The sequence below is a fragment of the Rhea americana genome, unplaced genomic scaffold, assembly GCF_003343005.1.
Source record: "Rhea americana isolate MKP2758 unplaced genomic scaffold, rheAme1 scaffold_67, whole genome shotgun sequence".
Lineage (NCBI taxonomy): Eukaryota > Metazoa > Chordata > Aves > Rheiformes > Rheidae > Rhea > Rhea americana.
This window is the reverse complement of record NW_028186834.1, coordinates 875,403-897,641: the sequence shown is the minus strand read 5'-3', so window position 1 is coordinate 897,641 and position 22,239 is coordinate 875,403. Positions and strand designations below refer to the sequence as shown.

Genomic DNA, 22,239 nt, shown 5'->3' with positions numbered 1-22,239 from the left:
AGAAAAAAATCACTGAGTGGAGCTGCGTATTATTAACTTTTAGGGCAAAATGATGTTACCCTTTGACTAGCAGCAGTTGGCCACACCTGCAGCCCTTCAGCACTGCCTTCTTATCTGAATAATGGCATAGTGACAGTGGCTTCGTACTGTAAGGTCCTATTTAAAGCCAATTTTAATCCCTTTTAATTTATTCAGCCATCTTCTGTGTCCTCCAGAAGAAGAAAACTAGAATTCCTTTCAGACTGAATTTGTTTGTGCTTTGAACATTTGGGGAACACTTTGAGATCAGATGGTCAAATCCTTTCTAAACTAGAATGGGAACATTTTCCATAGCTTTTTTTTTTTCAGCTTATCAATCTAAAAATTCAGTGCTTTGCAAAAAACCAAAACACAAAAACCACACAATTACTCCATTTAAGGACTAGCATGAGGTACATGCAGTGTTCATTCTAAAGTGATGGTTTTGAGACACTTGAAAATGATGAGGTCCAAGGTTGACATCCAGTCCAATCTAATTTTTAACAAGGTTTGAATCAGATGTTGCTGAGTCATCTGTCCTGCACACAGATGCAATAAATTCATAACATGGGTTTAAGAAAGRCAGGAGAAGAGACGAGTTTGATACGCGGTTCAGTCGGAAGAGTGCCATAATACATGCTGGGTTTGTTCCCTTTCAGCAATTCACAAAGATGTTTAATACTGAGGATCCTTGAGTATAACACTGCAAGAACAGAAAGGCTCTGAACAAATACAGATGCTGACTTACATCAGATGTAAATGTTACGTTCTAGCACAATAGGATTTAATACAAATTGCTGTCATTTGCATATAAAAATATAATTTCAGATCTACTTGCTCTACATATGCTGTGTTAAACAAAAAGGCAATACATCCAGTGCATCTTTACATCTTTCATTTTTTCTTGCACTGTGAATGACTGTGCACATAACCCCAAGTATTAATTTGGTCTCACTACAGGATATGTTTGATATTTCAATTGGCATACCCACAATTTTGTTTCCAGGTTGTATAAATGGACTATACTAGCAGGGTGCTTGCAGTTGCTAGATAAATCACCAGCTCTGGGACTGGGGCTGGGGGAAGCAGGACCCTAGCACATTGCTTTTAAGACACATATCTAAAGCGTCTACCCTCAAAAAGGCACAATCCTAGAAACACAGCACAGTATTTCTTATGCACAGTAAAGCTGTTTTAGAGGAAAGGCTATAAAAAGGCATAACACCTTAAAAAGTCTTCCCCAGGCTACCAAGAATAACGCAAATTGGAATGCAGAGTTCAGTGGACACCTGGGTATTGTAACAGCCAACGTTTCTGCATACTCTGTACCCAAAACCTCTGACTGCAAAACCTCCAAAGGTTTAAATATGAAGTCACTTTGGATAAGCACTTAGTGTGAAATCTTGGCTCTGCTGGTTTTGCTGACATCACTCCCAGCAGATACTTTTTCCTCAAAAATTTGGAAAATGCCTATGTTATCCACAGTCCTCTGCTACGAGTCCCTGTGACTCCTCACAGATCCTGGTCTTGACCATGCATACTATCAAAAACCAAGTGGCCCTTTCACAGCTTGGTGTTCAACTTTCTTTTGGATTTTTATTTTTTTGGTTAACCATAGTATCTGCCATAGAGCTCTAAACTGAATTTGTTTCCAAAATGGAATTTGCTAAATTGAAGAGTTAATCTGAAAATAGCCACTGTGCATAATTAGTTCTCATTACTTTTTAAAAAGCAGATTGAACAAGTTCAGAAGAATCCATTAGAGCAAATAAGATTTACAGGTCACTGCTGAATTCACATTACTGTCTAAAATGGTTTAATGCAAAATAAGGACTTTCTCATTAAGTAGCCAAATTCTGAGTCTGCACACAAACCCAAAACTTATGAATGGGTTTGGGACTGAATGTTAACAAATGACATGAGTTATCTCAAAACCTAAACAAACTTGGGTTACAAAGAGGAGCTTTTTTTTTTTTTTTTTTTTTTTTTTTTGAGATGTGAGCTGATGAGCAGAAGGTAGAACTGGTATGTGTAAGCAAAGACATGCTTAAATACATACACACACTTCTTGTTCTTCTGTGTTTTTTTCATACAGATTGGGGAGATCAAAGAAGGAAAAACATCTAAATGTAACTATTACCTAGAGCAAAGCTGTTAATAAGCATTAGACAGCCAGAGAAGCAGCTCCACTGTGAACATTTTAAACGGCCTCCTGCGCATACAGAAGGTGGCTCTAGAGGAACTGCACATAATCCCTTATACTAAAATTGAATGTGCTACACGACCTGATCAATTACAAAGATTTTTTTAAAGTCTATAGATATATATGTGCAGGACTGAGTCAATAACAAAAATGCGATTTCATAAATCTCCGCAACTCCCTGATGAGGTCAATAAACTATGTTACATCAAGAACATTACAAATTCTGGTATCTGTGAAACGCCAGTTGCTTGCAATGAACCATTTCAGGGCCGTCTCGTCTGTTCGTCTCCCCTACCTGCCCTCCCGGCAGAGGAAGGATGGAGGGAGCATAGCCCCGGCACGGTGCGGCACCGGCACCAGAGCAGAGGGAGCCCTTGCGACCAGCAGCATGAAGTGCTACAAATCCATAAATTAGCTCAGCTACTTGCTCTACTGCTGTGTTACTGTGTTAACCAGGTATGTACTAGGAAGGCCTTTGCTTCCTCTTTSCTCTGCCCCATCTCCAATAACTAGATGTTCTGATTGCACAGGGCTTTAAATAAAGGCAATGAGAGCTCAAGGCTCTGGAGTGCCACTGCGCTTGTCACCTACACTCAAAACAGTGCAGCAAAGCAGGATCAAACCCCTAGAAAAGCCATGTGGTGGAAAAGGCGCACTGTCAGGGTCATAAGCTATCCCAGTAATTTGAGACAGCAAGACACTGCAGGAYTGAGAAAGCCCTCCTGCCTCTCCACCTCCCTATCCCTGATAAAAAGTCGAGGTTAGGAAACAGTTTAAGTTTTTTCCAACAAAAGTGAGGTTTTTAAGGTGAGAACGACACTGTGGTTTCATATTCCCTAGCATCCACTGACCGGATCATCCACTGGTACAAACAGAACCTGTAACAGGCACGAGCATCAAATTAGCCAGAACATACATAGAGTAGAGTGCTAGGTATTTTGGGTCAGAAAAYGGGTAAACAAATACATCTGGTTTCCCTGTCAATCTTGACTGGAGTTGAAGATGAGAGCCTACTAGCTCTGGTCTCAGCAGCAGCTCCCTGCCTTCCACTGGCCATGCACCATGGAGAGAAGACTTCTGGACTCGTGGGGATACATGGACTGTTATCACCTACATTCAGAAAATAAGAGCTTGAATAGATTATTTGACTGAATAGAGAAAACATTTGACTTGATATTTCCAAATCATGCTCCTGAAAAGAAAATCTTGGCACATCTTCCAGTCAGCAAAGGGCAACACCTCCTTAGTGCAGATAAGATGTATGTGGTTTGTGTCTGACTTTGCTTAGGGCTCAGCTGAATTTCAGCCACAATTCTGATAGCTGAAAACGTATCCAAATGTCCAAACAATTCCRAAGCACACTTCATTGCTGCTCAGCACTTGGGAGGAGAGGTTTTCTCCAGGGTGCCAACAGCACGCTTGACTTAGCTGCTTTTTCGCCCCTTGTGTTTATGGTCACTACACATGATGCCTTAGCACAGATTGGAGGGAGGARGACAGGTCCCTGGGCTGCCTGCATGCTCCTCTCTGGATTTGGCTGCTGCTTTCCTGGCCTCGTAGCTGGACTAGGATTCTCCCACTGCTGTTCCTCTCTGGACTCCTCCAGAGGTATCAGAGGTCCTGCAGCTTAGGTCTGAATTCAGGTTTACTATGCGCCAGTGGCTTCCCTGCTTGTTTAACTCYTCTTCCCTGATGCAAGCAATATGTTGTCAGCACATCACTAATACCAGGCTCTGCATTATAGAGAAAGCATCTCCTGCTTGGAGATCCAGCTTGTCACTGGCACTCTCGCATCCCACACCCTGGAGGGGGGGGGGGGACATGACACATCCACAGAGAACCAAGACAGCCACTAAATTCAGAAGACTAAGTGCTAAAAAGCCAAACAAAGAAGGCTCAATGTTCTGCTTTTAGAGAAGCATTTCATTTCCTATACATAAYTTCAAGTTCAAAACTAAATGTACTACTCCTTGCTCATTTTCTGTAACAAAAAGCTTTCATTTTGCAGTCACTGCACATGGAAAATATTCCATATCAGAAGTTAAGACCCATGCAGTCATCCACAGGTTTCAATAAGTGGCTGTAACACATGCTGGCTGCAAAGTGAACTTCTCATGTCTGTTTGCTACAGGCTAGAATCATGCAAGGAACAGATAACGTGTGATCACAACAAAAGCAAATTAGAACACCAGGTAGTACTGAGTGAATATATTCTGTTGCAAAAGGTCAAGAATGACTAAGACTGGCTTTGTTTCTAAATAATCACATTCTGTGATAATTGATTGAACAAAATACATATGTTTTTTATTGCTCTATCCTCGGCTTCCACCTTCCCTTTTCACTATGTGGTTAATACTATAATTAGACCATTGTATATATTTTAAGAATTTATAAAAAGACTTCTCAGCTGTGCTACACAAATTCTTCTTACAGAACCATCCCTTTTTTGATTTCCTGCATATTTATATTATTTATAGAGCAAACWGAGGGAATCGAATCATACAACCTAYGAAGAAGTAAAAACCAGGGCCTCACTTGTTCCCAGTAGTAAAGAAATGCAGCATTAAGACTTGAAACTCATTTCCAATTTTCTGTGCTTGCAACATGGTCTCCAAGCAGTGCATTATCTCACATACCAGATGTGCAGCAGTTTCTAGGTACAACAGGGTGCGATAAGTATGGAATTTCAGACTTACTCRTTTATGTTTTAAGTCAAACCTCACTCTGATTTTATTTTTAGGTCTTTGTGTTGTTTTGGTGTGTTTTAGGGAGTGGGAGAGAAGTGGGGAGTTTGGCACTCAATTATAGGAATGGAGAAAGAACTAGCAGAAATCATCTGGGACTCAGAGTATCTCAAGTTAACACCACAAGGGAAATCCACATCCAAAATTGTAATTTTATCCACATCCAAAATTGTTGTAAAAATCAGAGAACAGAAACAACTTACGTTGATGTGATTAACTCCACTTAAGTGCAATCTGCCCCAGAGACGACAGTTTCCAGGCTGACACAATGAGCAGCATTTGGAACCAAAATAAAGGGGAGAGATCTTGCAAATACTGTCAAATACTATTCTGAAAATATTATTGCACATTAAGGAATCTGAATACGTTTAAATAACCAATGCAGACATTTTTGTGTTACCAGCAGGTCCACTAACTAAAGATGTTACTGTTCTCTCTCAGTTGAGATGTGGTATCCTCTTAAAGCAGTCAAATGACATTGCAAGAGCACACTTTTCAGGTTTAAGCAGTCACCCTGGAAAYTGAGGAAATAAAATTTTGGAGCAGGATAACTAGAAAACTTGGATGCAGCAGGCCAGTTCCCAGATAATAGTACTTGGGACTTGGAAAATGAGAAATAAATGACAGAGTTTCAGCTCAAGGGAAAAGAGACCAGAGCGTGGAAAATTTGGCTTTATTCTTCAAGGCACATTTCGTCTTGCTGTTTCTCAAGGAAGGCTCCTTTGGCTGCAAGGAGGCACCAAGGGCGCTCTGTAATCAAAGGAAAGTCCTTGCTGGTTACTGTGGGCCTTGACTGGAGCCCAGTGTTTCAACACCAGCGTGGTGCTGAGCAGCCCTTCGAGAGGCAAGGAGGGTTTCTSTGAGAGCTGAAAAGGTTCAGTTCCTTGCAGGAGCAAATGGCTGCATACCTTTAAAGAAGCAGAGCATGATGTACAGTGCTTCCAGTCATCCACAAATGAATCCGCTAATTTAATTTTTTTCTCTTTTTTTTACTCTGGTATATCTGTAGTCCAATTAAATCGCTCAGCCAATCACATTGAAATAAATCAACCATATTGTTACATAATTTTTTTTAATAAACTGAGATGTCATTATATGAACTACGTTTTAAGGGTGCCAGATGCTCCTAAACAAGGGGTCTAATTTCACTGATTTCAAGAAACAACCCATTCATGTGTGATAACTTATCATTCAAAACGTTAATTCTTATCTCAGTTTAAAGTAGATTTCTGTCTTTCAAATGAGAATATACTAAGAAAATGAAATATGAACCTTGCTTAATTCCTCATCACAAAGCCACATAAAACTGATGACTGAATGCTGAAGAAATGGCTTTGCCGAGATTGGCTATTTAACACAACTAACAAAATTGTAGCAGAAAAAAAGGCAAAAAAATCCCATCAAAATAACAGCACCCGGTACAAAGAAACAACATACGACCTTTGAAAACAAAATATTTACTGAAGACAGAACATACGCTGGCAGGGTAGCACTCTAACAGCAAAAGAGCTCCCTTCCTAGCCCTGCTGCCAGCCCGAGGATGCTCCCGTGCGTGGTCACGCTCAGCCCAAGAGCRACGTGGAGCGCGCCGGGCGCCAGCGGACCACTCTGGCCGAATTAGCAACGGATGCACTAAGCGCCTCGGACCAGACTGGGAAAGCCACTATCCTCTGTGAAAACAGATTATGTGCTTAAGTTTTGATTAAAGTTTCTAAGATACTATTAAAGGAGATGGGCCGCAGAGGTGTTCCCTTCAAATACTGCCAGTGACACATGTTCCTYCAGAGGAAAACATAACGCACGAGTCTAACCCAGGAATCCAACAAGATTATGCTTTTATCTTTCACAGCCCCTGTTTCTGCTATTTTCAATACACAAAATGGAAGCGGATTTGGTTGTTTTTGTTAGTTTCACTGGAGGGCTGAATGAAGCACACAGAAGTCAAGATATGCGAACTATCTTTAGTGTACTAGCACTAAGTAATCGGCCACGCAGCAATACCAGTTTGTGTCCTGGAGGCAACCTGGCTGTGCCACTTTCAGGCTATTCTCAGGTTTATCAGCCCTATTTTACACCACCGTATTGCCATGCTAAAATAACCCTGCTGCCTCTTTTGGTAGCAACTCTCATGGAGCTTGCAAAGGGATCTCTATACTGCTCTGTTGCATTGCACAGACAAAAAAACCCGTTGGCTAAATAATGAAAAGGGTTCTTCACYAATATGTATGGGTACAGAACCTGGCACAAAGGTCAGGACTTACAAATCCAGTTACTGGATCTACAAAGAAGGGCTGTGCAAAGCTTGGAAAGGAGGGAGTTTAAATTTTCCTCAAAAATACAGTCACCTCTATAATGCTGTGACAGCACGGATGGGTAAAAACATGCATTTCCTGAAGAAATTGCCAGTAAACATTAATAGCCTTCACCGCTCAAAGACAAAGTCCGGAACAGAAGTTAGAGGAAAGCAGTGCAGATTACTGCGTGGCTTTACCGTAACCACAATTAAACAACCAAACTTTCCCCTGTTTATTTTGGATCTCAACAAAAAAGCTTTTGCTCTATATGTTTACCTGGGCAACAATGATTGAGAGCTATTTTTCTGSATAAAAGTTGCAGGAAACCCCCTGTGGTTTAAATTTGGACATTAAAGGGTTGATGTGTTTTGTTGTCACATTCTGTTTTTAAATGCATGACACTGCACAGGTGTTCAGACTCCAGATCCTTTGCTAAATCTGTCACCTCTCAGCAGCTTGTCACTGTATCAGTTAACAAACAGTAGACTGAAGTTCCCGTATGGTAGAAAACTTAAAGTGCTTGACAATGGTTTACCATCATTGGTTTCCAAAGTTGAAAAATATCACTACACTTGATCAATTTTCAGGTATTAGAATTATTTTGACATTCATTTGTTTATCTAGAACTTCTGATTTTAATAATTATCTACAAGCCCTTGATACATAGGACACAAACTAACAGATGATTAAAAATGCAAATCATTTTTGCAGGAAGAGAAGTTGTTGGTCAACTCAGTCACCAAGTGACAGTATACTATTACTTCCCCCTGGAGCTTCCTCATCCTCAGGGAACATTCCTGATGCCCTAGAAGCAAGATAATTCTTTCCGGCTCTGTAAAGCTAATCTCTGCAACAATATTGGAAGGCCAAATTTAAGACCTATCCTTGCAAGTAAAACTTAGCTCTCTAAGGACACTGGAAATGGATARCTATGCCCTTCTAGCCTATTTAGTTAGAAGCCTTGTGAATGAAAACTAATCCTTTACAGATTATTTAAATTTTGGCTAGATGATTATTTAGCATTCATGGCTAAAAAAACCTGTGGTGGGATGACTAARTGCAACTAATTCAAACCCCCCTAAAACTCTGATTCTATTTCCTAATACATACAAGTAGCTACAAGTAGCGTAAGAGAATTGCATCAGGGATGCCCTACGCAATCTCAACCCATACATAGCTCACAGCCTCAGATGGGCTGCATCCAAGGGTGCTGAGAAAGCTGGATGATGTCATTACGAGACCATTCCTTATCATATTTGAAAGCTTTTGGAGATTGGGGGATATCAAAGCAAAAAGCAAATGTTGCAGTCATTTTCAGAAAGCGTTAAGAACAATCTAGTAGATTACAGGCTGTTTAACATCACTGCAGTCCCCGGGGAAATCATGGGGCAAGACCTCTTTGAAGTCATTTCTGGGCACATGATGATCGTGGTTGGGAACAGCCAGCATATGCTTTACCACAGAATTGTGCTTGACCAAACTGATTGCTTTCTATGATTGAAAGGCTAGATCTGTAGATGGCAAGAGAGCAGTAGATGCAATCTACCTTGACTTTAGTAAGGTTTTTGACACCATCTCCCAAGTATCTTTGTCTCTAAGTTGGGACATTGCAGTCTAGATGACTGTTTGGGCAAAAAAACTGGCTTGACTGCCAAGCTCAGGAGGTTAATACTTTAACTGGGGCTGGTAACAAACAGGACACATTCTGTTTAATACCTTTATCAATGACCAAGACGAAGGAGTTTGTTGGCAACAGCAAACAAGGCCGTGCAGTCAATATGCACAAGGGCAGCACCACCATTAAAAGGCAAGCTAGAGAAATGGGTCAAAGCAACTTCATGAAATTCAACAAGGTCAAATGCCCTCGCGCATCAGGTAAGGAACAACCCGTCGCAGGGTACTGTGCTAATATTTCACGAAGATGGAAATGGATTATTTGTGATCGACCGACTTAATCCATCGTCCTACACACGGACATCACATTGCACATCTCATGGCTTCCAGGACTGCGACATACTGCAGAGGGCTTAGTGAGGTGGTCCCAGAATTCAGACTGCCATCAGAAAATTATTTGATACAGATCTGTATTTATGGACTTTAACTTACATCAATTAGTTGTACTTATTTATGCTTTCTTATAGAACATACATAAATGCACAGAGTACATCAGCACATTACAGCACATGAAAAAAACAATTTTAGAAATACCTCTAATGCTTCTGCTATTAAATCTTTGCTGAGAAGGATAAGACTATTAAACTACTCCCCTTGCAAACAGTGCTTCAAACTGACAAAGTACAGCCCAGCAAGGCTCTTCTCTATCTTATCCTCCAGGGTCAATAATTCTATACTTGAAGTTTTCTCTGAAAGGATTTGTTTCCATACAGTTTATACTTCAGATAAGCACGCACCTTGATGTTTCTAGCCAAATTGATGAATTTCTCCCACTCATTTATTGTTCTTATTTCTGACTACCGGAGGAAAAACTAGCAGCTTTGTCTAGCTCTTAATGGAAAGTTTATCTATTAAAGATGACCTGTATGAAAAACAGGTTGGAGTGCCAAGTAAGACTGTTTTACAGACTACTCCAAATGTATTTCTTTCAGGAACAGGAAATTTGAAGTGATATCAGGTTTACATCAACAGAACACCTGATGCTTTTCAATAGCATCTTTCAAGAAGGCCTTTTCATATACATTGAAACCTACCAAGGTTGCCACTGCTTGCAAAATGTGTCCCTCAGGAATGTATGCAACATTGCTTTAATCAGGAATTAAGGAGTGCGCTTATTTAGGCAAACAATGTGTTTATTTTTAATTCTTGCTGTCATTTTTCTTTAAGCTACTATTCTATTTACTCACTTCCAGAGCACGAGCTAGAAGACACTCCTGAAGCACCTACAATGAAGTAAAACGTTAGGAAGATTTGTAACAGCGTAAGTCACTAGAGAAAGTCTGCTTTCCCCATTCTCTGATCTAACCGCAAAACTGTACTCATCCTGCCTTCTGGTGTTATGCTTATTAACTTTCATACAGTGCTAATCTAATCATGATTCACATCTTTAGGATAATACACATAGTATACATAGTGTCCTATTCTCATGGGCTGCATAGAAACATTGACTACTGATGTCCTGAAAAACATCAACAACCTAAAGTGTTCAGAGATGATAGTGAATGAATTGCAGTTTGAAGTAGAAGATATTTTATCAATAAAACATGAAAGAAGACACTGCAATGAAAGTAGAAGATACTTAATTTCAATGGCTTCAGATGTGAGATTTATTTTCTTCAAAAGAAGAGTTTGTCAACAGAATTATTCACAATATAATGTCTTTCTTCTGAGTCTAACCTATTTTCTTGCTCTGTAAAATTGCCAAATTCTCTAACAATCCTATATGCTTAGATGGTATCTTTTAATACTAACAAGTTGCGCAAATACAGTCAGCATTTCAGAGATGTTTACATTAAGACATTCTCTGAAAACAAACAGGAAAGAAGAATGAAAAAGAAAGAAGTCACTCCAAACATGTGTGATCCATAGGAAAAAAAAATTAGTAAAGAAGAGAGGCAAACCTTGACGCAGCTCACAGTGCTAACACTGTGATTCTTTAGGAACTGGTCTAAATCCAGCCTAAAGTAAAATGTCTCAAGATTGAGGAAAAAAAAAGAAAAGAAAAGAAAAAAAAAGACAGCTAATCATAACAGGAAGGAATTAAGAGGATTTTGTGCATAATATTAGGGAAAACTTGCTAAATAGTAAGATACTATCACCCGTGAAACTTCCAAACACTGTCACTGCAGCCTTTTAAAACAAGCTAAGGAAAAGCACCAGGACGTGCAGTAGGAGCAGTCCTACCGCACAGGAAGGTATTCGACAGCTTTTCCTGGTGTCTTGCTTCTACAGCAAATAGCAAAGGGCAGGGGGAGCTTGAGAGACAGCAAGCCCAGTTTTTCACAGATTCATATTGCATGCCTACGTCCTAAACCTACAACCTCCAAAACCACACTACAAGGCACGTGGCCCACATGGCTTTAAGGATACAAATTCCCTACATTTTGCTTTAGAGCATGCCTTGTTCTGATCATTGAACAGCAAAGCTCCTAATCCGTGTGCAAGCTCTGTTGGGATACCAGACTAGATACTCCATCACCTATTTTGCCTGCAGGTTCTAATCTTACATGTGGTTTTCACATACCAATGACTTAGGACAGAAACAGAGGAAAAAGCAGTGATAATGATTCCTCCCCTACATTTTTTTCTTTATCTTGTGCCCTCTTGCAGGAGCACTCCTCTGAGAGATGTGAGAGGGAAGGCAATTTCCTTCTCTCACCGAATTTGAGCACACCCATCCCGCTTCCAAAACTGACTAAAWTTGTAGTTATTCTCTCTCTTCTTCTGAAATGTGAATCCAAACAGCTTCAAGAGCAGGGACCAAATACTCTCCCATAGCATAACGTATGCCTTGATAAACAGGATACTGCTCCGGCGAGACACACGAGGGCTCACGTTCCCTTACGGTATTCTAATCGAGGATCACCACCGACTTATTTGCAAAGAGAGAATGGAGACATCATCATCCGTTTATTCATTAGTCCTTGAAAGCTCTTTTACCTTAGGATAAACACCTTCCTTACCCTCAACTGCCTGCTAGCCTCAACCCACAGAAGGCATTTCTTGCCAACTCCAGTACAGTTCTGATGTTTCTAAATGGGACAGATTTTAAGTTACTGCTTCCCCATTTTCAGGACATTGTAAGTATTTCACTCTGTTCTGTGCAGGGAGTTTTATGAATCCTGTTCTCAGACCCTATATGCAAACTCCAGACCCTTAATTCAAAGCTGTGGCACATATGCTTCTGTAGAGCCTTAAAATACCTTTTACATCACTTAGTGCCTGTCCACTCCAAAATCTATAAACCTCTAGGTACTGAGTCAAATGACTGATCGTGCTACTAGCTATTCCTGAGTGGAAGGGATTTTGAATATATCATTCTGTGTAACACAGCGAGACGTTTTGCACAAAAAGGAGTTCCTAAATCATGCCACCCCTCCAACCTGGAGATTAAATATACATATGTATATTACTACTCTGCATTAACATCTTTCCAAGATTTTAATTATATTTTTAAAAAGTGATCCTCCCCACACATGTATATACCTAAAAATATGCAAAACTGAAAGTTAAAGTAATAACGCAGTATGTAKGTGTCTGAAAATTTATTTGAATGAATCTGACTTTTCCAGAACTGTACAAAAATTGCTGATCACATCTAGTTAGGATGCTATTCTCAAACTGAAGATAAGAGCGAAAAAAAAAAAAAAAAGAAAGATTTGTTTACCAGTAAGATTGATTATTTCTTCTTTTCTGGTTGAGTACTCCAAAGAGGAGCATGAACTAAACAAATGATACAGCAGCCCAGATTTTCATTAGAGCCAAGACTGAAGCATCTTTTGYAGCCTCTGTATGACTGTGAAGAACGAACAAAAAGTGTAGCTACTCCAGGAAATTCTGGTGAACTGCTGATCAGAATGCAGGCTTGTTTTGATTTTCAGACTCATTTCTGTTTCCATCATTATCTTGGTCCATTCCYTAAGAAAATAAGGGCATCTATGAGTCTGTTGCCTGTTAGCTATACGTCAGCCTCTGCTTAATAACTGTTCTTCCAGTCTGTGAAATTCGACCATAYCTGACAGAGCTGGTAACCTCAAAGATAAATAGTTTCCTATTAACTGTCACAGGAGAGATAGGAACAGGGACACAGGGCTGATATTCATAGCAGAGTGGGCTTTAGTACTGCCTGCTCACAAAAGAGTTCATACTGCCTGACTATGCTGAAGAATGTTCTTCTCACTGGTAAAGGAAATGTCAGTTAAAGCAACTACCTCTTTGCATTACAAGGACTACAAATTTAGTATTTGAATAGGATATAAACTTGAACCTCTTCACAGTTATAAGCTTTATTAACATCAATTTTTTAAAAAAATCTAGTAATTAATCTGAACTAGACAAGACAAACCAATCTGTCAAAATCAAAGAAAGATAGGAAACCTATTATTTTAGTATTTGTTATCATATTAATCTTGTTACTCCACCAAAACTATGACTATGTTGTTCATTGAAATCATATTGCAAACTCAACAGAAGGCAATCTGAACAGTAGAACAGTATTCTTGATCATCACAAATACTAAGTTAGCTGTATTAGACTCTTTTCTTCCTCACTGCTCTACACTAAGTAACAGTACATTAATAACAGTAACACCAAATTTGGAGTCTAAGCAGAGTAACAGATTCCTTCAGATATCCACAAATCAAATTGTTGCTGAACAAAATGTTGAAGTTTAAATTCCCTAGCAAGCAGTATTAGGCTGTCCATTGCTAACATTTAGGTCATGCATATCTGCATAAAAGGATTACGGGATAAATACCATAAAATGGATWGTATTAGCAATGCCATGTTCCTTTTACATCTAGAGACATTTCATTAGTTTTGAATGAAATAGGTCCAAATTCAATGATGAATTTATTTTCCTGTTTTGACATGCAAAATAGATTTTAGTTTTAAAAGCCARGATAACAACATACAATCAAATATCTTAGTATTATTTCAAGCTGATTCAGTCAGGTACCATGAACTGGATTCCAAGTTTTAACGAGAGAAAAATAAGAGGATAGAAGAGTGATATGGGTGAGAATGGATTTCTCACTGTTTAGTATTTGGAGGAAAAACATCAACAGCAATTTCACCAGAATGGCTATAGAAAAAAAAAAAGGGGCTTCTGTGTCTTATAGGGAAGGAGAGAAAGCACAAACAACAAACCTTCTGTGCCCCCAAAACGCTAACACGTGTATTGCAGCGGTGGTGCGCTTTGCTGCATCCCTTGGTCCTGATCTACGTTTGCCACACAAGACTCACTGCCATGGCACGACGGTTTTTCCAGGGAGAGGTGTCAGCTGGGAAGCTGAACACAGGAGCGCTCGTGCAAGGGCTGTAAGTCACAGCGGCCCAGCTGGTGGATCAAGCCGAGTCTGGCACACCGTCCCTGGTATGACCCGTATGCCACAGGATCTGTTCTACCCGGGGAAGCAGCTTAATGCCAGCCTTTTCCTTGCCTTGAATGAGCTTAGAAAGGAAAACAGCCTATGGATGAAATTCCATCTATTTTAAAAGAAAACATGTTGCAATTTAATTAGAAACTGTTGCACGCAAGTGTTTCCGTCCCCTACTAAAGATGAGGCTAACRCCACACAACTCTTCAGCAGTGCTGCTGCGCCAGAGGTAACATTATCTACCATGAATCTTTCTGCAGAGCTGATTAGCATGTTGTTAGTTTAATGAGTGGAAAACGGCACAGGCTTTGGCTRTCCCATTGGTACACTGTTTGCTCAGGAGGTGGGCTCCTCTCGCCGCTTCCTTTGCATGGTGTCTCTCAGAAAACAACCCTTTACARCCCACTGCCTTGTGCTACCGTATTTGACTTCCAGACTGGACTTGGGTTGAACTTTGTGAAACAAGGAGTACAGTGGAGTTAGCACATGCTCATGCAGACCACAGCCTCATAATGCAYCATGTCCCATACTATATGAAATAAATATACTAGAATTATACTTATGACCTGAGATTGTATTAAATTATGCTGTAAAGATATTCAGGATTTTTTTTTTTTATTATTATTTTCCTCCTCAAAGTGTCATTAGAGGGTAGGGATAAAGCTGTTTCTTTATACTAAAGATATGTGAATGACAAATTTCCTCAGTTTCTAAATAGATGGCTCTGAGATAATTACAACCTTCACACAGTATATTTTACTTTAAATACTACTCTCACTTTCAGATTTTCTTGCCTTTTGGAGACTAAATATCAAATTATCATGTTATTGCATTAAAAAGGTAGATAAATGAGAATCTGATCTGAGGAAAGCAAGYGGTACTAAAATTCAACTTGGAAAACACGTGCAGTGTCACCTAAAAAGTAATGTGCCAAAAACCATAAGCAGTAAGTCACATTAATGACCATTAGAGATCTAATATTTTACCAGTCTGGGATCCTCACCTCTTCCAAGRGATGAAAACAGCAACAGTACCCAGAACAGCTAACGTACATCTCCAGATTCTTGCACTCGTACAGCCACAAATATAGACAGTCAGAGACCTCAAGTCTTCCTTCTTTGCTTTTCCCCTTGCTGGTTGGAAAAATCCGTTCCAAATTCCCTACAGTGGGAGGAAGAGCAGCAGGAAGGTCCCACCTCCACCACTCATGCACAGAACTATTTCTGTAGAATGAGATCTGTGACCTCTCACTCCCTTGCAGTAACCCCACGACCACTCAGATTTGCTCCACCTGCCCTGCCCTCTGTTCTTCTGTTATTAATATGTATTTCTGTCAGCTTCCCCTCTCTCATAATCATCTCTGACACCCAAAAGGCAAATCTCAGTGCTCCTTTTCTTCAGGTCAGCCTCAACRCATGTTCCTTCTCCATCAAAACCATAAAAATCCTTCAATCCACATAATAATAAAACAAATATGGAAGCACATCTATCCATTGTTTTATATTCCTAGATAATGGCCAAATACGCTGGATATGGAGATGCAGAATCAGGGCATCCTAGATAACCTTACCTCTGCATTACAATGACACAATAACTATCATTGGTCCCAGCACAAATAAAGATTGATTTTAGAGACATTAGATTTTTATTTTTTTACTTTTCCCCATTCTTACTTTTTCTCTTCCCTGCTATTAATAACTTCTATTACTAAGAACCATTTGAATCAAAGAGAAAATCTGATCTCAGTAACTATATTTCTAAAGGTTCTTTAGAAACATTTTTTACCTTATTGTTAAGTTGTTCAAATTCTGTATTTAGAGTAAGCGCTGTTATTTCAGGGAGAACAGAGCATTGTACCAGCATCAACAGTCTCTGCTTTAAGGACAGAACTACTTAGTCTTTAATTGTGGATCCATCTTCATAGCACTTTATTTCTTCTTCCACTCTTAATTTGTTTCCTTGTCTTTGCAATCCTGAAACAACCTCTTTGTTAACTGCAGCTGAGCTTGTAACTCGCACAGAGCAAGCCCACAGAGGGATTCCTTACGGGAAGAGAGCAATGCTGCTTTCCACACCCTGACCTGCAGCTCCTGTATCCTTGCACCCACCGCTCTTCCAGCACCCTGGCGCCCATCACAGCTGAGAGGCTGCACCAGACACGTGCAGCTTTGGAGCAGGTGAACATCTGGGCTCCTGACTGCGCTCCAGGCTGCAAGAGGCAGGTTCCTGGGYCACAGCCTCACCCTGAGGTGCCCCATCTCCTCACTTAACGCAAGGCTGTACCCCAGTTACATGACTCAACACACACACGGCTGCGTCGCACGAGCCTGCAGGGACACTGGTGCATCTTCAGTGCTACAGTTGTATGGGAATAGCTACCGAAGTATGAAACAGAGAAGTGACAGTTCAACGGGATGAATTCAAACAGTACCAGAGAAAACCTGCAAGTGTGAAGTATTAAATTGSGGAAAAGGGATTCTAAGAGCACTGAAAGTGACTGTCATGGACTTAAGCCTAGTGATAAAAAATACTCTGTCAGAAGCAAGTGTAAACTGGTAACAATACTTACTATCTAGCTGGTCCAACCATCTTTTTCTACTTAAGATTCTTTAACTATCTAAAGAGACTCTAGAAACAATACCTATAAAATACAGTAGGAAATGGAGAGAATGAAAATGAAACGGAAAAAATGAATGGGATTGGGGAAAATATACATAACAACTTAACACTTAAGTTATTCTAGTGGAAAGCATGAACTGTCCCAAAATAGGGTGTGTGAAAATCAAATTCAGGATGAATTTATAATAGCCATATAAATGGGAAYGGTCACATTCCTCTTTTCGGGGTCTGCAAGTTTTGATCTAGCAAAAATTCCAAGATCACTATTTCTGCTTTATAACAGGGTATGGCAACATGGTAAGTTTAAGAGGTTGGCAAAAATCAGGACTATGAGACAGATTAGCATGGCAAATGTATTGGCCTACATTCTGTTGTCCTACAAGGTACACACGCTTTTACGTAGTCATTTATCACAGCAATTTTGCAATAAAAGTTTAAAAAAGAAAACAAACAAAACCCTTCCTTTTTCCTCACTGCATTTGCTTCCAGTACATGGACATGCATGTGTGAAAGAATCAGCCTGACATTCTTCCCTGAGCACCACAACTTCTCCCTTAGTTTCCGACCCATACAGAGCTGTGTCTTGCTTTCCTGCTCTGAGGGAGTCCTTTGTTTTAAAACCATTCAACATAAACCAGCAGATATCTTCTCCTTATTGCAGCAYTTCACCAGAACTTCCCAAGAATGGCCACGTTTGATGACCTGAGTCACACACATGGTCACCACAGATCACAGGCTAAGTCTCACTGACACCACGACGAGGACAAGTGCCCCATGTCGTTTCTCACGCTGCGCCAAGCAGTTCTTGCTGCTCCTAGGAGGAACGAACATTTTTGGTTGCGAAGCCCTGATGAAAGGTAAAATTCTCCCAAGTTCTTGGAACTTCGGAGGAAGTCGTTGGTTGCACCTAGAGATGAGTTGCAGCAGGCACTGTGRCAACCCTCTGGATCTTGAGGCCCTAAACATCCGGATCAGCGTGCGATTTCTACCGTCTCTCCCTTTTGACCMCCACGTCTTAGCTCCCTCCTAGCAAAAACCAAAGCTGAGGAAGGGAGAGTGGGGGAACGTGGTGGGACTGATCAATGCATCAATTATTAATTTTACCACTTAAGCCTTTAGGCTCCATTGACCTTTGATTCACTTCGTTATCAGTTTACTGATAACTAAAAGTACATCTTTGATACATAAATCTCAAAGTGCTTCACAATATGAGACAAATATTTTCCATGCTTCAAGACTGAGAGACTTGGATTTTGCCTGCACTGTGCGAGGGAAGGCTTGGGGTACCTTGCAATCTAGCGGACATCAAGCGGACAGACTGCTGTGCAGTTTTTAAAACAGGATCTATAATGTTTGTGTCCTAATCATCTTACCAATAAACTGAAAAATATCAGTCACCCTCCTCACAGGAGTAGGTGTCAAGATGCTACATAACTACAAGTTGAGTTTAGTTGCATTTTATCATCCAATGTAAACTAATCTAGCTCCCACCCATCTTTATATATACACCTCTAATTTGGGACAATAAACGTCTCTGACTATGTTGAAACCAACATTTGTTGAGCTGCCTTCAATCTGCTTTTGTCTCTTTAGGTGACTTACATTATTGTATTACATCCAGAGTAAGTCATAGGTTCACAATGCCTAAAGCATCAAGAAAAGCACCAAAATTAACCAAATGAGATGTTGGGCCCAATGTCCTTCACAACACAGACCTCACTGAATTTAGAGCTAGATTTTCATCTATACACTCAAAGACGACCAGYGGGTTGCATTTACCTTTTTGAAGCATTCAGTTTTACATGGTAGCTATTTCTGATTCTCACTACAAAGGCATGGTAGACAGAGGAATTTTGCAAGGCTGCGGAGAGAAAATTAAAGCAGTTACGAATAACACACCTCTGTTTCCATGCCTTGGAGAGTATACATATTTTAAATGGAAATGTAACTTTATCTCGGTGTTCAAGCTGTTCGCGTTCATGAAGCATCGTCTTGCACGACAGCATTCTAGAAATGTTCTTTTCCACTAAAGTTTAAGAACCTTAAACTCCATTTTAACAAATTCTAAAAATTGAGGAGTCTGACAAATTAATTCCTATTACAGGTAAAATTTCAGCCCTTAAAGCCTGTTACTTTTCATTGAATTTTACTTCTATCAGATGCTATAGCTCAATCTTGGCACAGAAAATCCTAAAAATAATATACTTTGTCTTTTTTTTCCTCCTAATTACTTCTCATCTACACAAACTCTTTGGAAAACAATACAACTGCTTTTAAGTAGCTGTAAAATAACTGATTTTTAGGTTTATACTATGGTGACAATTCTGCACACTCATAATGTTAGAAATGAGTTAGTTAATAGAAGAAATGCTGACAAAACTTTAGCTATAGGCAATAGAAAATGCTGCTGTAATCCTTCTTTAATTTTGTACTGCGAAGATGTAGAAGTAAGTAGTTGAGGTGCCTGGTTAATCTACATGACTACAGACACAGGATGTGAGTATTTTTGCCTGTGATCACACTTTGCCAAGGCAAAGAGTAAGCACTGGCCACTGGCAAGTTACCGAAATTAAAACAAATACTGAAAACTGACAACCTTTTTTTWAAAAAAAATCTTTAAAATGACAAATAATTTTCCCAGGGAAGTGACAAAATCCTCTCTCTTAAGGTATTCAAAGGTAGATTTAATAAAACACCAGAGGGCATACTATAGGATATATAACCTAGTATCTTAGTCTTTTCAATTTCCATTAAGTAGAACTCCACTATTTATRAAGAGTTAATTAATAAGGCATTGAGCAATTATATGACAACTAAAAGGCTTACTGAAAATCTAATAGTTAATGTAAATCAAGAGTATCTGCTAACGATAATACAATTTTCTGCTTTGCTATCAATAAAGCCCAACATACTAACTGTGTTGCAAATTACTGTTTTGATATATATTGACAGTATAGGATAAAGTGACTTCTAACCTGAAGATATTTACACAGAGGCAACTTAACACATTAGCCTGATGCAACAGCACGAAACCTGACTGTTTAATATGCCCAAGTATACATAGTAGTTTAAAAATATATGTGCTTACACTGCATGCACAGTGGTATCCCCATCTATCAGTTAAAAACAGTAATCCAGTAAAGCATTACAAATGCTTTATAATATAGGAAGCAGTAAACATTAACTTCTGATTGAGTTATATTGAATCTAGCATATAAACAATCACCTAATACTCCTTTCAGAAATCCAGTGAGATTATTTGCACAATCTTTAGCATCTCCTCAAATGGATGAAGTTTTACTTGTATTTACCTTACATCTGTGCATTGTTAAAGAACACATATGTATAACACACTTCTGTATTTGAAAACCAAGCAAGACTTTGAATTTAAGTCTAATGAAAAAGTACTTCTAACTTCATTAAAACATAGCACGCAGTTGCCAAAAAAAATTTGAGTTAACATCTGTTTTCATTAAAAATGAAGAATGCACAGTCAATAGGAGGGCTTGATGATGGAATTTCTGGGTTAAAATACTGTTGCTGTATTGCAACTATGAAAGCCGTATTTTTTTTTCTTTGTTGGCTGAAATGCTGAGCCTTTCACATTGTATTGACATTAACTAYGCTGATCTTTGGTTAAAAAAGAGTCAGGAATTAGTATCACCAATGCCTACCTTCTAGAACTACTAATTAGATTCCAGAARGACACCAGTCATTCAAAATATTGGCCAGAGAACAAAGGATAGCACAGAGACTTGTATTCTGCACATCGCCACCAGCCCAAGTATCTGTAAACTCAATTTATAATAAATCGCAACTTACCTACAGTTAACCAGATATTCTGCTAACAGTATGGCAAAATGTACTTACACAACTTTTTAGTAATAGATTAGCATTACAAAGTAGAGCTAAAATATCACTAAAACCTAAATTAAAGCAAAATGAGAATGTTTTATTATTAAGCTATGATACCAATTAGCTCCAAAAGTTTGATGCTTTTTGTACACAGAATGAAGAAAAACAAAGACTCCCTTGCAAGTTGAACACCGCACCCACTCACAACCTGCACTAACTGTAATAGATTTTCATCCTATTCTAGATAGCAACTTTGCTTCCTTAATCAGCATGCACTCAAACCATATCTAAAACCATAAAAAGTAAGTTCAAAACAGCATCCATAAAGCTTTATGCAGGGAAATCCATCCCTGTTGGGACAAGTTTTAATCAATCTCTTCGATAGCAGCTTACAAAGATGAGACAGCGCGAGTGTGCAAGAGCTGGCAGGTGGGAGGAAGGGGTGTTTTTATTTACTGCCTTTTCGCTCGGCAACTTTGTAACCCGGTTACAGCTTCCCACTGGCATTCCTAACCCCGGTTCAGCTGGAAACCGTGCTGTAAGAAAGGGAAGAGCATAAACAGCCTTTTACTGCCCAAAAGCGGAGCCGCGTGAGAAGAAGCGCGCGCCTTATCGCAGGGCTGCAGCTCGCTACTTCACCGCGATGATAAAGTGCTCGAAAAACGAAGGAAAAAAAAATTACAAGACAAGTACAATCCAAAAAGGGATTAGAATTTGACATAAGCTTCCTCAAAAACTAATCAATCAGCTCGCGCTGTAAAATCAGAGCGCAGCTCTTACGGAGGGGTTTAATCCCTTCAAGGTTTATTGCACGCTTCCTATCGGCTGCAGCGACAAACTTTGAGCTGCCGCGCAGCTAGGGGCAGGCGGCGCAACTCGGGCAGCGCGATCCGCGGCGATCGTGCGAGCGGTTAACAAGCTCCTGGGAGGAGGGGGGAAAAACAATAATAATAATAAAATTCGAAATAACGTGGTAATATCGGTTCTTGAAGAGCGGAGTGCCAAACTCCTCGTATTTCCCCCCCCCTCCAGGATTTAACCCCTCCCGGCACGTCGCAGCGAGGGCGAAGCCCGCCCGTCCCCCCGCGGGCGCATCCCCCGCGGGCACGGGAATTTGCCCCCCCGGCGTGCGCGCCCGCGGGCGGCTGTTAAAATGATAATAAAAAAAACCCAGTAACAGTAGTAACAGGGAGCTTTGTCAGCCCGAGCGAGCGCGCTGGCAGCAAGCGCGGAGAAAACACACAGCTGAGCGGTAACAGTAAGGAAAGTCCGGGCGCGGACGGGGCTGCCCAAGCCCGCGCTCCCCGCTCCGCCGCGGCTGCTTCGGGGCAGAGCCGCCCCGAGGAGGCGGCTGCGCGGCGCTCCGGCCCGTCCCGGCTCGCTCGCTCCCGGCGCGGCCACTCACCAGGCGCAGGAGGCTCTGCAGCACCACGAGCGGCAGCGGCCCCATCCTG

General features: G+C 40.3%; 1 protein-coding gene across 1 annotated transcript in view; it reads right to left on the bottom strand.

Moving 5' to 3' along the window:
• The window catches only part of NXPH2 (neurexophilin 2), a 35,678-nt gene extending 13,443 nt beyond the window's left edge, over positions 1-22,235 (bottom strand). Inside the window, exon 1 of the mRNA XM_085320915.1 lies at positions 22,191-22,235. Coding sequence (XP_085177041.1) covers positions 22,191-22,235 — 45 coding nt within the window. The remainder of the gene's footprint in view (positions 1-22,190) is intronic.
• Between the last annotated feature and the right edge of the window lie 4 nt (positions 22,236-22,239).